This window comes from Aquarana catesbeiana, linkage group LG05 (assembly GCF_042186555.1).
Source record: "Aquarana catesbeiana isolate 2022-GZ linkage group LG05, ASM4218655v1, whole genome shotgun sequence".
Classification (NCBI taxonomy): domain Eukaryota; kingdom Metazoa; phylum Chordata; class Amphibia; order Anura; family Ranidae; genus Aquarana; species Aquarana catesbeiana.
This window is the reverse complement of record NC_133328.1, coordinates 614746463-614764207: the sequence shown is the minus strand read 5'-3', so window position 1 is coordinate 614764207 and position 17745 is coordinate 614746463. Positions and strand designations below refer to the sequence as shown.

At 41.3% G+C, this 17745-nt stretch overlaps 1 protein-coding gene across 4 annotated transcripts in view; it reads left to right on the top strand.

The window, feature by feature from the left end:
* The window catches only part of ASAP1 (ArfGAP with SH3 domain, ankyrin repeat and PH domain 1), a 411321-nt gene extending 393963 nt beyond the window's left edge, over positions 1-17358 (top strand). For all 4 annotated transcript variants that reach the window (XM_073632258.1, XM_073632260.1, XM_073632259.1 and 1 more), the window contains 2 exons: positions 11178-11300; positions 15522-17358. In XM_073632258.1, the coding sequence (XP_073488359.1) occupies positions 11178-11300; positions 15522-15596 (198 nt within the window). In that variant the 3' untranslated portion in view covers positions 15597-17358. The remainder of the gene's footprint in view (positions 1-11177; positions 11301-15521) is intronic.
* Positions 17359-17745: the final 387 nt, after the last annotated feature.

The following is a 17745-nucleotide window of genomic DNA, read 5'->3' as shown; positions in this document are numbered from 1 at the left end:
TTCCTGACATCTACCATCTGTTCTGGGTTGGTTGTGCTTCAGACTAATTATAAACTGGCAGATTTCTTCCCAAGCATGATTTCCCCATTTTCACAACAATCACAAGTTTAACCACTTGCCTTCCGGAAGATTTACCCTCTTTCATGACCAGGTCATTTTTTTCCAAATGGCACTGCATTACTTTAACTGACAATTTGTGCCATTTTTTCCCCCACAAATAGAGCTTTCTTTTGGTGGTTTTTAATCACCACTGCGTTTGTTATTTTTTGCGCTATAAACAAAAAAAGACCGCCAATTTTGAAAAAAATAAAAAAAATTTTTTTACTTTCTGCTAATAAACATATCCCATAAAAAATGTAAAAAAAACCTCTAATTTCTTCATAAATTTAGGCCAATAAGTATTCTGCTACATATTTTTGGTAACAAAATCCCAATAAATGTATATTGACTGGTTTGAGCAAAAGTTATAGTGTCTACAAACTATGGGATATATCCTGGAATTTATTTGTATCCTAGAAATAGCGGCTATCAGCGACTTATGGTGGGACTACCATATTGCGGCGGACAATCCAAAACTAATTGACATTTGACTTTGTGCGAACCAATGACACTAATAAAGTGATCAGTGCTAAAAATATGCACTGTCGCTGTATTAATGACACTGGCTGGGAAGGGGTTAAACATCTAGGGCGATCAAAGGGTTAAATGTGTGCCTAACCAGTGTTTTTGTGAGAACACTGTGCTGCTTTTACTAAGGGATGTGATGGGTTTTATCCTCTGCTTTGCAGGGAAAGAAAATCCATCACTTCCCCCGTTTGGACGGAGCTCTACCTTGTTACATAGGCAAAGCTCCGTCCAGCCTCTCTTTCCGAAACCGGCGGACATCCATTGGCCAGAGCGTGCTGATCGGCTTCTGCTGTGAAAAATCAACAAATATAACAGAACTAAATTATGTATTTTACGAATGAAAACGAAACAAAATTTTCAAGTCTTTTTTTCACCACTGCCATCTGCATGGCTTTATTAATGATGTACTCATGTATATTGTTGTATGCTCCATAAAGTATATGCTCAATAATTATTTCCTTTTCTATGTTGATCTGTGTCTTGTTATATCTAGTACTTAAGGGATGAAAGACTCTCTAAGACATTTAGCCATATTATTGTCAACTTGTCTGAAGTTTGTTTCCTCGTATATGTACAATTATCAATAAAGGTTACTGTTTAAAGTAAAAAAAAAATGGTGTACATGGAATCTGGTGCAGCTGAGCATAGTAACCATCCATGTTTTTGCCAAAGCTTAACTGAACAAGCTGAAGTTAGAAGCTGATTGGCTACCATGCATGGTTGCACCAGAATACACAAAGGGAAAGGCGCCTCTGGGTGTAGTATAAGACAATTTATTAAAAGCCAATGTGCAAACAACTCACATTTGGGTGGTCATAAAACAGCATGTAGTAAAGTGAGGAGATGATCCATCATAAGAACAGTCCGTCAGATCGTTCACGATAACCTCTGCTGGCTTGCCGGGCTGTACAGCGGCCGCGGTGGCGATGAAACTCAAAGCGAGGCCAGGAACGCAGGTGGAGGGCAGGTGCGGAGTTGTGACGTCACTGGTAAGCGACGCGTTTCCTGAGCGTATGGGCTACGATGTCACGGTAGCCACGCTCCTTCATCAAGCTACAGATGAATCTTGTTTTTCAAATTGGGGGCCCTACGGTAAATGACTTTTGGGTGGGCGGGAAGTAATGTTTTTAATGAGGATCTTGGTGTAAGATACCCCAATATTTTTCTAGGATCTTCTCCATATTTTTGCTTGTTGTGAAAAGTGGTTATATTGGTCCTACTGGAACAATCATGTGGAGGTTGATTTGTTTTTGGAGGTTTTCCATGCAGATAATGTTTATAAGCTTCTTCAACTAAAGTTTCTGGGTACTTTTTGTCGAGAAACTTTCTTTTTAGAGTTTTGCTAAGTTCGACATAATCACAAGTCCTTGGTACAATTCTGCCGAAGACGGCAAAATTGTCCTTTGGGGATATTCGTAATCCACTTGGGAAAATGGCAGCTCTCAAAATGTAAGTAGGAATTACCTGCTGTGGGCTTAGTGTAATTTTTTGAGGTGATAGTGTAACCATCGTGTCCTAACTCAAGGTCCAAAAAGGCCATGGTAGGTGAGTCGGTAGCTGACGTGAATGATAGCCCATAGGGGTTGTTATTACAGTGTTGAACAAAAGTAGTAATCAGATCAGTGTCACCATCCCAAATGATGATCAAATCATCAATATATCTCCCAAAAAATATTATGTTGGCCGCAAAGGGATCATTTTGATAAATGAAGTTAGTTTCCCATAGGCCCATGGCCAGGTTAGCATACGAGGGGGCAAAATTGGCCCCCATTGCAGTACCCTGTATTTGTTGGTAATATTCATCATTAAAGGAAAAATAATTGTGTGTCAGGCAAAATCTTGTGGCCTCTACAATAAACTTCGCCTGGCGCATGTTGATCAAGGGATCTGTGAACAAAAATTGTTCTAATGCCATGAGTCCAAAGTTGTGTGGGATGGAGGTATACAATGAACACACGTCAAGTGTGGGCTCCCACTTATACGGTGACAATAGTTCCAAGAGGTGGGTACCCTCACGAATATATAATTGTAGTTGGGAAACTATTGGTTGTAAAAACTGGTCTATATACAGACTAAAGCCAGTAGTAACACTGTCCATGGCTGCTACGATAGGTCTGCCCGGAGGATCCTGCAGACTTTTGTGGATCTTCGGCAATAGATAAAAATAGGGTATTTGATAGAAAGTCTTTCGCAAAAAAGAGCTTTCTATTTTTGTAATAATACCTTCTTGAACGGCAGTGGAGATCAGTAGGTCAGCTTCTGTAGCATAATCAGCTGTAGGGTCCCTAGTAAGTTTGACATATGTCGTTTTGTCAGAAAATAGTCTATATGATTCTTTCAGATAGTCGGATTTATTTTGGAGTACTATGCCACCTCCTTTGTCTGCTGATTTGATTACCAAATCTTCTGTATGTATAAGTTGATCAAGTGCTTTGATCTCCGAAGGTGATAGGTTATTAGATTTAGAGGCAGAAGTAGATTCACATAGTTTCTTAAGGTCCGCAAAGACAACTCTGTAGAAGGCTTCTATGTATGGGCCTTTTGACTGCGTGGGAAAAAAATTGATTTGGGTTTAAGTGTAGTATGGACAATGGGAGGGGATGACATGAGATGCTGTGTGAGTATACGCAGCATCATGTCATCACTATTAGATACATCAAGGTCATCAATATCTAGAGAAGACTCAAAACTAGATACGGGTGAAGCTGTTGTGGAGGGAGTGGCACTAGAGTCACAAGATGTTTTTTTCTTTCTCTGATTGGATATGACAATGCCTCTTTAGGGTAAGATTCCGTATGTAGCTATTAAGATCTTTGAAAAGAACAAAGGGATTAGGTTTATTAGTAGGTGCAAAATTGAGTCCATAGCTGAGAAGGGATAGGTCTGCATGAGATAGGATGCGAGAGGATAGATTGAATATTTTTATAGTTTGGGGTATTTCAGTGTGTTTTTGTTGTTTCCTGCCTTGTCCTCCTCTGCAGCCTCTTCTGTGAGCTTTCTTTTTCAAGAGATCAGAACCAGAGTAGGACTGAGCACTAAGAAAGGAGAAGCTGTGGAGCAACCTTCAGTAGATGGTATATTGCTGGGGGAAGAGATCGGTAATAGAGCACAAGAGGACAATTTGTTCTGAATTGGAGGTACCCTAGTTTGAGGGAGTTTAGACTCACTAGGGGTAGGTTGATCAACTGGATTAGGATTGTTACAAGGAACAGTAGCAATATTGGAAACGTCAATAGAAGTTGCTGAAACTAGAGGACCTAGGACTGGGGGAATAGGTCGCACAGTTGGTGATGAACTAGGGGGCCTATTGTAGAACCGATGAAGGGCACGAATACGTTTGTCCTTTTTGTTATTATTATTGGTGTAGGTATTGTTATTGGGATGTGGTCTAGAGGTGGTGTGATTTCTTGGAGGATGTTGGGGGAACAGATGGAGAGCATTAGAATTGGGATTGTCTCGCTGGTGACTGGTAGGGGCATTATTATTATATAGTCGAATGCTCATGAGGGGAACAGGAGGGTGACTGGAAGGTACAGGATCATATCTACTATGACTGGGAGGATGAGGACTAGGAGATGAGGGGGATGTGTAAGGAGTGTTTTTTGTTCCATAGGAAAACACTATTTAGATTGTAATCATCCAGATCACGCTTGAATTTATCCATTTTTTTTTTTTTTATTAATGAGGTTATCCTCATCTTTTTTTGTATTTTCTTTCAATATTTCTAACCATGATAGTGGAATGTGGACTGAGAATCTGGAGATCTCTTCTATAATGGTATTAACTTGCTGGCTGAGTTTATTGAATCTGTCCGTTCGGTGGGAGATGAGTGTTCCCATCCACTTAGTAGTGCAAAATTCTGCAATGCTAGCCCATTCTTTCTTACCCTCTTCATCCAGGAAGAGGGGACAGTCTTTCATCACTCTCAAGCCTTTAGGTGAGACTTTCAGGTCAATGTACTGCTGAAGGAAGAATTTATCCCACCATTGAGAATTAGTGGTGTGAATCAGTCTATCTAATTGTCTAAATTTGCCACAGAGACTCTGACGTATTTTACCCTGAAGTTTTGCTGTGTCAGAGAAATGGATGACAGGGGATAATGTGGCAAATAATAGGTCAAGAGTCATGTATTTGTGACTAGCTATGCTGGAGATAATATCCATAGTGAGTGAAAAATGTAATACAAATCAGGGGAGAGGAACAACAGATAGAAAGTGAAAGAAGAGGGTCACACGTTATCTGTGAACAATAGGTGCAGACGATATATTTAAACAAAAAACAGTATGCAGCACAAGAGCCAATGTGCAAACAACTCACATTTGGTTGGTCAAAAAACAGCATGTAGTAAAGTGAGGAGATGATCCATCATAAGAACAGTCTGTCAGATCAGTCACGATAGCTTCTGCTGGCTTGCCGGGCGTGTGGCTTGCTGTACACCGCTAGAGCCAGCCGCGGTGGCGATGAAACTCAAAGCGAGGCCAGGAACGCAGGTAGAGGGCAGGCGCGGAGTTGTGACGTCACTGGTAAGCGACGCGTTTCCTGAGCGTACGGGCTACAGTGTCACGGTAGCCGCGCTCCTTCATCAAGCTACAGATGGATCGTAATGCTAGCTTAAAAAGGCCGGGGGAGGGGGGTGGCCAAAGTAAAAACACTATAACTGGTCAAAAGTGGTCAGGTTTCGGACAAGCAATTGAAGAATTCCTTCAATACATAGGTCTTACCCTTGGTGAAGGATTTTTGTCCGTGTAGGATAAATTTGCAAGTTTTGCATAGAGCCTTTCGGCATTGATACATGCCTACCAAAGGGATCAGTGTGGGTACAGGTGGTATAGCTAAAGCAGATTTGAATTTACTAGGTGCAATCTTGTTTTTCAAATTGGGGGCCCTACGGTAAATGACTTTTGGGCGGGCGGGAAGTATATGACCATTTTTTAAATACTTCCCAGACGTGTGTACATGAAACCTGACCAGTTATAGTGTTTTTACTTTGGCCACCCCCCTCCCCCAGCCTTTTTAAGCTAGCATTACGATCCATCTTTAGCTTGATGAAGGAGCGCAGCTACCGTGACATCGTAGCCCGTACGCTCAGGTAACGATTCGCTTACCAGTTACGTCACAACTCCGGCCTGCCCTCCACCTGCGTTCCTGGCCTCGCTTTGAGTTTCATCGCCACCGCGGCCGGCTCTAGCGGTGTACAGCAAGCCACACGTCCGGCAAGCCAAGCAGAGGTTATCGTGACTGATCTGACAGACTGTTCTTATGATGGATCATCTCCTCACTTTACTACATGCTGTTTTTTGACCACCCAAATGTGAGTTGTTTGCACATTGGCTTTTAGTAAATTGTCTTATACTACACCCAGAGGCGCCTTTCCCTTTTGTGTTTTTTCTTCAGATCCTGGAGCTTGGTTTCAGTTCTTTTGGAAGGCAGCCCTGTTTGTGGATCCCATACCATCATTTTCTTCCCCTATGTTTCTTACATGGACTCTCATGGACTAATGTATCATCCCCCCCCCCTTTAATATAACATCATACATACCAATAATATTTGTGTTCAATACCTGCAAACCATGATGGTTTTATACTTTTTTCAGATTTTGCGCCTTTACTTGTGCACCAGAATACACACTCTCCAGTTTTACTAAATCAACCCCTGTATGTATGGGAGGTCTTTATCAAGGGTAATCTGTTTTGCCCAGCCTGGGAAAAGCACAGATTAACGTTGCGCATTACTTTGGTTTCTTAATTGAAGTGACATGTTTCCTCAACCACTTGAGTACCAGCTTGTAGTACCTCTTCAATACCTGCCCATTTTTCAGCTTTCAGCATTGTAATAGCTTGAGTCACAATTACATTGTTATGCAACGCTGTACCCCAATGAGTTTTATATTATCTTTTTGAAACAGAGCTTTCTTTTGGTGATCTTTAATAAACGCTGTAAAAGGAAAAAAAAGACCAATAAGTAAGAAAACATTTTTTTAGATTACTTTCTATTAAAATAAAAATTCCAGAATAGTACGAAAACCCCCCCAAATGAGCTTTTTTTTTGGAATGTAGACCCCCCCCCCCACCAAGGTGATCAAATTTTTTTATTGCCACATTGTTTTGAAAATGAAGAAACATGCTGGTACTGAGGGGGCTTAAGCATGAAGCTTGAGAATGGTGCACCAGATACAGTGGTGAAAATCATTATTTGCTCCCCTGCAGATTTTGTAAGTTTGCCCACTTACAAAGAAATGAAGGGTCTATAATTTTTATCATAGGTGTATTTTAAATGATAGAGACAGAATATCAACCAAAAAAGAGAAGAAAAAAACACATGATAGAAATGTTATAAATTGAATTGCAGTTCAGTGAGTAAAATAAGTATTTGATCCCCTACCAACCAACAATCATTCTGGCTCCCACCGACTGGCGACAGTATGTTCTCATGTCATGTGGTACACAGATTAGTCCTGTCAATGTAAGAAGGTTCTCCTAACGACAACTCGTTATGTGTATTAAAGACACCTGTCCACAGAATCTCTTTCATCCATTCAAACCTCACCATCATGGGCAAGACCAAAGAACTGTCAAAGGGCATCAGGGACAATATTGTAGACCTGCACAAGGCTGGAATGGGCTACAAGACCATCAGTGAGAAGGAGACAACTATTTGAGTGATTATTCACAAATGAAAGAAATACGAAATAACCATCAATCGCCCTCGGATTGGAGTTCCATGCAAGATTTCATCTCATGGGGTAAGGATGATCATGAGAAAAGTGAGGGGGGATCAGCACAGAACTACTCAGGAGGAGCTTGTAATGATCTCAAGGCAGTTATGACCACAGTCACCAAACCAACCATGGTAACACAATATACCGCCATGGAGTGAAATCCTGCAGTGCCCCCAAGGTTCCCCTCCTCAAGAAGGCACATGTACAGGCCCATCTGAAGTTTGCCAGTGAACATCAAAATTATTCAGAGAAGGATTGGAGGAAAGTGCTGTGGTCAGATGAGACCAAAATTGAGCTCTTTGGCATTAACTCGGCTCTCCGTGTTTAGAGGAAGAAAAATGCTGACTATGACCCTAAGGACACCATCCCTACAGTCAAGGCTGGAGGTGGAAACATTATGCTTTGGGGCTGTTTCTCTGCTAAAAGTACAGGCCAACTTTGGTGCATGGAGGGGCCAATGGACGGGACCATGTATTGTAAAATCTTGAATGAGAACCTTCTTCCCTCAGCCAGAACACTGAAGATGGGTTGTGGATGGGTCTTCCAGCATGACAATGACACAAAACATACCACCAAGGCAACAAAGGTGTGGCTCAAGAAGAAGCACATTAAGGTCATTGAGTGGCCTAGCCAGTCTCCAGACCTTTAATCCTATAGAAAATTTATGGAGGGAGCTGAAACTTCAAGTTCCCCAGGATTTAGAGAAGATCTGTACATAAGAGTGGTCCAGAATTCCTCCTGAGATGTGTGCAAACCTGGTAACCAACTACAAGAAACGTCTTACCTCTGTGCTTGTCAACAAGGGTTTCTCCACCAAGTACTAAGTCATGTTTTGCTTGGGGATCAAATACTTATTTACTCATTAAACTGCAACTCAATTTATAACATTTGTATCATGTGTTTTTTTATTTTATACACAGAGAGATGAGGTGGTTATGGGATTAATGTTCAGTTGTGCAGGATAAGGGAGGTGAAAGGGTCACATGGAGACAGCATTGGAGCTAGTATGAGTAGGAGAGAAGGGGACATGAAAAGGTTAATTAATGAAAAGGTGTTTCATGTGTCACTGAAACAATGAATGGATCTACAGTTGCTGATCTATTTATTCTGACCCTTCACAAATTCTCTCTCTTTACACTGTTGTAAACTGTAGGGGAGAGATCATCACTGTAAATAATGCCATGTGATTGCTGAGGTGACCAATCACAGCGATCACATGGTACCCAGTCCCCCGGATCAGCTGGGTACAGGGTCTGTGTGTCTCAGAACACAGCGATCACCAGGCGGATCCGTCACCCGACAACTATTTATCCAGCGCTGTTCGTAAACAGCGCTGGATAAATGAAAGGCCGCCATCCGTGGATAGGTGGTTAAACTAGAAATTCAATTGTTATAAATAAACGGGCTTTTGTAAGTCATAAATTACTTTTATGTTCTTTATATTCTAGTTATTGCAAGACTGGAAAATATCTGTGAAAAATTCTCTTCCTTTTCCTGCAGAGAAAAGAGAGCAAGACTCTCAGCTTGAGAAAGCTCCTCTTGTCATTGTTATAGTTCATTTACCAGTGATGTAAAATAGAGAAACTACATTACCATTTACAAAGCAAATGTTGGAGATAAAATTGTATATGTATATCAATTCAAAATGTGGGAGGAAATCCGTTCCATAGCAGTTAGTAAGAATCGTCCATTTATTTCCAAGCCTGCTCTATACATAGTACAAGCTGGAATCTGATTGGGCAATACTGACAGGAACACTTATCGATGACTTAACTATTTTATTTTTTTAAAGTTGGCATTTGTGGATGATTATATATACATTATATTACGAAAAAGTATTGTTATGCTTGCCTTTACATTCACATGACCTTTAATGGCATCCCAGTATTAGTCCGCAGGGTTCAATATTAAGTTGGCCCGCCCTTTGCAGCTATAACAGCTTCAGCTCTTCTGGGAAGGCTGTCCACAAGGTTTAGGAGTGTGTCTATGGGAATGTTTGATCATTTTTCCAGAAGAGCATTTGTGAGGTCAGGCACTGATGTTGAACGAGAAGGCCTGGCTTGCGGTCTCTGCTCTAATTCATCCAAAGGTGTTGTATCGGATTGAGGTCAGGACACTGTGCAGGCCAGTCAAGTTCCTCCACCCCAAACTCTCTCATCCATGTCTTTATGGACCTTGCTTTGTGCACTTGTGCACAGTCATGTTGGAACAGGAAGGGGCCTTCCCCAAACTGTTCCCACAAAGTTGGGAGCATGAAATTGTCCAAAAAGTCTTGGTAGACGCCTTAAGATTTCCTTTCACTGGAACTATGGGGTCAAGCCCAACCCCTGAAAAACAACCCCAAAACTTTAATCCCCCCTCCACCAAATGATTTGGATCAGTGCACAAAGCAAGGTCCCTAAAGACATGGATAAGCGAGTTTGGGGTGGAGGAAATTGACTGGCTTCCACAGAGTCCTGACCTCAACATCTTTGGGGTGAATTAGAGTGGAGACAGCAAGCCAGGCCTTCTCGTCCAACATCAGTGCCTGACATCACAAATGCGCTTCTGGAAGAATGGTCAAACATTCCCATAGACACACTCCTAAACCTTGTGGACAGCCTTCCCAGAAGAGTTGAAACTGTTATAGGTGCAAAGGGTGGGCCAACTCAATATTGGACCCTACGGACTAATACTGGGATGCTATTAACGTTCACATAAAGGCAGGCGTACCAATACTTTTGGTATTATAGTGTATGTGGAAATTGGTGGTGTGACGCAAGTCACTTTGGGTGGGGGGCTTGTGGAACCCAGTTTACCATGGAGAGCTCTGGAAACTCCTTTTCCAGCTCCTCTGGCCCCTCCTATATGTAAGTAACCCTGTGTCTATTAGGGGCACAGGGTGACCGAGAACCCTAGTCGGGTCTGCCTAACCCAACTCACCGCACAACCACACCGGACATTTCCTTTTGCCTCTATTATCCTGGATTCTATATGTGTGGTTTGTGAATGAAAAATGAAGGGGCTCTTTCACTTGGGACTTTAAGATTTCTGAACAATATCCCTCCAGAAAATATGAAGATAAATAATTTCACCTTTCAGACTGCTGGAATATTGTGTGTGTGTGTGTGTGTGTATGTATGTATTTGTGTGTGTGTGTGTATGTATATATATATATATATATATATATATATATATATATATATATAATTATATTATATTGTCCCATATACTGTTGAAGACTTTTTACTAGATCGTTTGAGGTGTGGCTGTACCCCATTCAATTGTTTCTGGCTGTCTTGGGAGCAACCTATTATGGGATGTATATGTGTGTGTGGATTAGCTGTGAGGGGGGAGGGGGTTTCTCCTGCAGCCCCTCCTTTCTGTGAGTTGTTGTTACTGAATGTAGTTTGCCCCGCCCTGTGTCATTATGTAAAGGAGGGGGGAATTCCTCCAACAGCCCTCCCTGCTAATAAGACTGTCTACTGTTGGAAAGTTGAATACATAAGTGTCTTGTTACTGGAGGAGGTAAAGTTTACCCCGCCCTATGTCATTATGCAAAGGGGGGGGCTGTCCTCTGAGGGTATATCTCTCTGTACCTGTGTTTGAATAAAGAGTTTGATGTTTTCTCCCTACACTGATGCTTCGACAAGTGACTGAGTGGGCTAAGGGACCTTGTATCGTGCTGGTTCCAGGGCAAAAGAAGCTTGTACGGCGGACATAATCCTGTTGAGGATGAGGGTCCGTGACAGGTGGCAGCTCATGTTTACCTTTCATTCTGTTTCATGACAGGAAAAAAATGTGTTCACTGGTGTTCTCTTACATTTGGTAATTGTCTTTGTGTCATCTTCAGGGGAAACTCAAGCTGAAAAGGGTAAAGACAATCTATGACTGCCAAGCGGACAATGACGATGAGCTGACGTTTGCAGAAGGAGAGGTCATCATAGTGACAGGTGAAGAGGACCAGGAGTGGTGGGTAAGTGGCATTAATCTTGCACAACTGGTTGGGAACTGGTGCAGAGGGCTATATACCCTGATCAGCCGTAACACATTATGACCACCCACCATAACCCATTGAGGCATAGATTTCTGAAGGTATGGTGTGGTATTTGGCACCAAGCCGTCAGTAGCAGATTTTTTAAGTCCTGTAAGCTATGAGGTGAGGCCTCCATGGATCGGACTTCCACTTTCCAGCACATCCCACGGTTGCTTGATTGGATTGAAATCTGGGGAATTTGGAGGCCATATCAACTCCTCAAACTGGTTGTTATGTTCCTCAAACCGTCTTTGAATTCATCAGACCCGATCACTATCTTCTATTGCTCTGTGGTCCAGTTCTGATGCTCATCTGTCCATTGAAGGCGCTTTTGGCTGTGGACATGGGTCACCATGGGCACTCTGACTGGTCTGGAGCTAAGAAGCCCCATACACAACAAGCTGTGATGCTCTGTGTATTCTGGTGCTTTTCAATCGGAACCAGCATTAACTTTTTCAGCAATTTGAGCTACAGTAGCTCTTCTGTTGGATTGGACTACACGGGCCAACCTTCCCTCCCCACATGCAACAGAGTGAGCCATGGCCACCCATGACCCTGTTATTTGTTTTCCTTCCTTGGACCACTTTTAATAGGTCCTGACCACTGCAGACCAGGAACAATCCCACAAGAGCTGCCGTTTTGGAGTTGCTCTGACCCAGTCATCTAGCCATAATTTGGCTCTTGTCAAAATCATTAAAATCCTTAACGCTTTTAACACATTAACTTCAGGGACAACAGATTCACTTGCTGTTTAATATACTGCTCAAAAAAATGAAAGGAACACTTCGAAAACACATCAGATCGTAATGGGGGAAAATATCATGCTGGGTATCTATACTAATATGGACTGGGTAATGTGTTAGGAATGCAAGGATGCCACACCGTTTGATGGAAATTAAAATTATCAACCTACAGAGGGCTGAATTCAAAGACACCCCAAAAATCAAAGTGAAAAAATGATGCAGCAGGCTAGTCCGTTTTGCTGAAATTTCATTGCAGCAACTCAAAATGATACTCGGTAATTTGTATGTCCCCCACGTGCTTGTATGCATGCCTGACAACGTCGGGGCATGCCCCTAATGAGATGACAGATGGTGTCCTTGGGTATTTCCTCCCAGATCTGGACCAGGGCATCACTGAGCTCCTGAACAGACTGAGGTGCAACCTGTCAGCGTCGGGTGGACCAAAACATAATGTCCCAGAAGTGTTCTATTGGACTTGGGTCAGGCAGCGTGGGGGCCATTCAATGGTATCAGTTCCTTCATCCTCCAGGAACTGGCTGCATACTCTCGCCACATGAGGCGGGGCATTGTCTTGCACCAGGAGAAACCCAGGACCCACTGTACCAACGTAAGGTCTGATATGCCTCCCCAGACCATCACTGACCCACCACTAAACCGATCATGCTAAACAATGTTACAGGCAGCATAACGTTCTCCAAGGCTTCTCCAGACACTTTCAAATCTGTCACATGTGCTCAGGGTGAACCTGCTCTCATCTGGGAAAAGCACAGGGTGCCAGTGACAAACCTGCCAATTCTGGTGTTCAATGGCAAATGCCAATTGAGCTCCACGGTGCCGGGCAGTGAGCACAGGGACCCCCCGATCCCCGCTGTGAAAGCAGACTTGGAACCTTCTCTGTGTCTGCTGCCACAATTAAAAAAAGACGTGGCCGTGCGGGGCCCTGACCATGTCACTCATCCACAGTCCTCTGTGATTGGAAAACTACAAGGTTTGGCTGCCTTTGCGGCTGTCTAGTTATAGTTTTTATTGAACTATCAAAGCGCTGTGAGTGCTGTTGTAGTTTGAGTCTTCCAGTCAGAATGTATCGGCTTCCTCATACGAGGTACAGGCAAGCCAATACACTAACAGATCTGCAGGAGACCTGCATGGCACCAGCGATCTGCTGATCGCTGGTTCAATGCTTTACAGCAGGGATATGCAATTAGCGGACCTCCAGCTGTTGCAGAACAACAAGCCCATGAGGCATAGCAAGACTCTGACAGCCACACGCATGATACCCAGAAGCAGAGGCATGATGGGACTTGTAGTTTTGCAACAGCTGGAGGTCCGCTAATTGCATATCCCTGCTTTACAGGATCCTGCATGAAAAAATAATAAATGCACATTTTTTTACCTGCAAAATAAATGTGCATGTATTATTTTTTTTTTTTTTTTAAAGTGCTTTAAACACATTAGTAGATGTGTAGGTGCAGGCTGCTAAAGTTGTATACACATCTTATTTTTTCCTGTGAAAGACCCAACGGCCTCTCCCTTTAAGCAAAAAAACATCATAGGAGTACCCGGGGCATGAGTAGCACACCCTGTTCTTCTGTCCCGCTGCCCCTTGCCAGCAATTCCCTACTGTCAAACTGACAGCTGGGAGATGTGTAAATACAGGAGCTATAGAAGCTGTTGCTGTGGAAAAAAAAACGTGGTGCTAAAATTTGTTCGGATGCAAAATAATGATACAAAGTAACAATTTTAGATTTGTAGCTACTGTTTTATCCATCTGTATGCCAAATGGAGCTTGAATTTGTACTTGTCATTTAAAAAAAAACATTACAAGTTCGGCCCCCCTCTCTTTTACTCTGAGCTTTCTGGGACACGTCACAGGTCCCAGAAGGCTGCAGGACCTTTCACAAAGAGCAGCTCGTGCATGTGCAATAGGAAGCTGGCTGTATAGCCACAAACTTCCCACACTAAAGATGCTGGCACTGAGGACCCGAAGACTAGTGATGAACTAGCCTGGGTGAGGATGGCACTGGATCCCTGGACAGGTCAGTGTCTTTTAAATAAAAGTCAGCAGTTACAGTATTTGTAGCTGCTGACGTGTATATATATATATATATATATATTTTTTTTTTTTTTAGAGTGAAGGACCGCTTTAAAGTATAACTAAAGAAAAAACTTTTTTTTTAGTTTCGGACAGTGGAGTGGAGAGGGATTTGAAACACCTGTCAGTTTTTATTGCTATCTGAGCCCCTGTTAAGGAGATTCACCCTCTCTATTTGTATTGTTTACTATTTTTATTGAAAGTTAAAGTTAAAAAAGCAAATTTTGGGTTGGTGTTCCATCTTTTTACACCCATTCAAGTCTTGCATTTTACACTTGTTTTTACCAGTAAACTGAGCTTATTTAGTGAAATACAGTATTTTGAAATCCATGACATTGTTTTGATGTTGAATTTTAAAAGCAGCGGCAAGCGTGCTGATCTCACAGGTTTGCTAATCTGACAGAACACCGCTGCTTTTAAAATTCAACATCAAAACAATCTTATGGAATTCAAAATACTGTGTTTCACTATATAAGCTCCGTTTACTGGCAAAAAGAAGTGTGAAATGCAAGATTTGGGTGGGTGTAAAAAGATGTCCGCTGCCGCCTTATGACTGCAGGTGTACTGCGGCCGAGTGTGGGGTTTACCAAGATGGCTGTCACGGTGTAGTGACAGAACGTCACTTCTGTTACCTAATCTGAGAGGAAAGAGAGGAAATCTTCCAATAGGGACACTAGTTCGGGTGACCTGGGGGTCCTCAAGGAATTCCCTTAATTTGCAGGGATTTCCTCTCACTTCCTGTTTGGCTATGGGACCGGAATTAAGGGAAATCTCTGCAATGGGACACAGAGGGCGAAAATAAATCTGACAGGGATTATAACCTGACTTTACTCTGCGTATAGTTCTATTTTAACCACTTGCCGCCCGCCCACTGTCAAATGACGGAGGGACGGTGCGACTCTCGTTCTGGGAGGACGTGCTATGACGTCCCTGCCCTGATTACAGGAAAGCCCCAGCAGTGCCACCAATCAGTGCCCATAAGTGATGCCAGTCAGTGCAGCCTTTCAGTGCCTGCTCATCAGTGCGGCGTATTAGTGCCTCCTTACAAGTGCCACCTAATCGGTGCCCCCTCATCAGTGCCCATTAAAATCTCTATTTGAAGAAAAATATAAAAAAAATAAATAATATGGGTACAGTGTTACATGACCGCGCAATTGTCATTCAAAGTGCGACAGTGCTAAAAGCTGAAAAATGGCCCTGGCAGGAAGGGGGTGAAAGTGCCCTGTATTGGGGTGGTTAAGTAACATTTTGTTAATTTTTTTTACCATTTGCTCATTTTAATTGGTTTACGTGAAACTTAAATCGCTTTTGTTTGTTTCTCCATAGATCGGCCACATTGAAGGACATCCAGATAGGAAAGGTGTCTTCCCAGTGTCTTTTGTACACATCTTGTCTGAATAGGACTTCTGATGTCACAGATCTACCGTTGCCCAAGCCCAGGCTTGTAGCCAGCTTGCTGCTCTATGTCTGCTTCCTTGTACTGTATATAAGCTACCATCACCACTTCATCCAGTACCTTCCATTCTGTGTATTGTAAACGTGCTATCTTACTCCAAATTCTGTCAGTATTACAGTAGCCGAACAAGCCCGGTTCCTCGGGTACTATAGAACCATTTCCTTGGCCTTCAGCACTTTTCATGCCCTACTGTCAGACTGTGCTGTTCCAGCTCTCGTCGTGTCCAAAATATTTCTGCCCTGTCCCGTCTTGCGTTTTAGTTACAGTACTAGATGCCACAACAAGGGCAAGGAAAAATTAAAACACAACCCGCAACCAACCCGTCACTTCACCTTCCACAAGCATTTGAGCCGCCGTGTTATTTATTGCAGAAAATAACATCCGAATAGTTTTCTCGAAATCTCAAGTATTGACCGTGTTTCTGTGCTCTGTATTCATTAGTTTGGAACTTTCGCCAACATCCTTATTGTCACTTTGCTACAAGTAGTTTAAAAAAAAAAAAGATATATTTCTATCTAAAAGCTTCTTTTATTAGAAGTATATACATATATATATAAATACTATACATATATATAAAATACGACAAATCCGGTTGACTTCATCGGACTTTAATGACTGCTAAACAATATTAGTCTGTTTACATTATGCATGATTTCTAAACCAACAACAGCAACAACAAAAAGAATTCTGGAATACTTGAAACAGGAATATAACTGTAAGTCCTATACTTTGTTCTGTAGCTGAAAAAAAAAAAAAAAACAGATGGAGGGGAATATTTTTCCAGTAGAGAGAATTTATTTGAAATAGACAGTATTACTTATTACTAACATGGATCAAATCAGGGAGGCGGTCAGCCTCGCGGAAATAAATATGAACGCCTGTGTATAAAGAAATCTTTTGTTCTTATTTTATTTAAAGTGTACCATAAATTATTCATAGATGTTGAAATTGACTTCTGTGTATTGTCGGTCATCTAGAAAGTTATTGAATCGTAAACAAAAGGTATTAAATTCCAATACTGGTGGGGTCTCTAGTTTGTTCTAGTCTCAATTTTTGTGTTTCCGTGGATAGGGGTGCGTTGTCCTTTCATGGGAAAGCATTGGTTTCAGCCATGCAATCATATAAACTATTGCAAGGTTTCTACAGCCCAGGGCAAATCGTCACATTACATACAGAGAGTTTGGTGTCAGTTTCCGAGTGTTAAGTGACCCATTAGGAACATGTAAGAAAAAAAAATGTTTTCTTTTTTGTTTGTTTTTTTACTTTTTGCATTAGGAACAATTATACAGTGGAAGTTGTTGCCATTTTTTTTATATCTGCATTCATTCCTTTTTGTTTTTAAGCCTTGTTGTACATATTTTAGTTTTGCTGGGTTTTTTTTCTTAATTAGTTTTTTTTATTGCATTTAAACATCCATACTGGAAGTCTGCAGTCTCTAAAAAAAAAAAAAAGTGCACATACAACAAAAATATCACATCATTCTTTTTTGTGTAACCATTTACTACATAAAAAACAAAACATTTATTTCATAAATTTTAATTTCTTTATATTTAGTTAATTTTTTTTTGTAATAAATATTGGCGAATCACATTAGTAACTAATCTTTCGGTGTCTTTAGTGTAACTGGTTAGTTAGGATTTTTGGTTTTTTTTAAATCTGCACATCAAATTTATCACTTTTTCTCTTTTTTTTTTTTTTTTTTTTTTTTGCATTAAGTGTAATGGTATGTGAGAATACATTGGCAGCTATTTTTCTTACCTTTTCTCTCATTTCTTTTGTATTTTAAACATTAGTATTTAAGGCACATCATTTCTGCATGTAAAAACTTTTATTTATATTTTATAGTACTTTTTTTTTAAGCTAGGGCTTTGAAGAATACTCAGAACAACAGTGTAAAGCATCCAGGAGTGACCAATTTAGACTTTTTATTATTTATTAACAAAAATATTAGACATATGTTAGAGCAGTGATGTGCTGAATGTGAAGTCTCCCTTGCAAAGAGTTTAAAAATATGGTACAGTATTCACTATTTTCAAGTTGCTAGTTTATTTTTATTATTCATTCCATATTATAAATAAAATGTATAAAGTGACA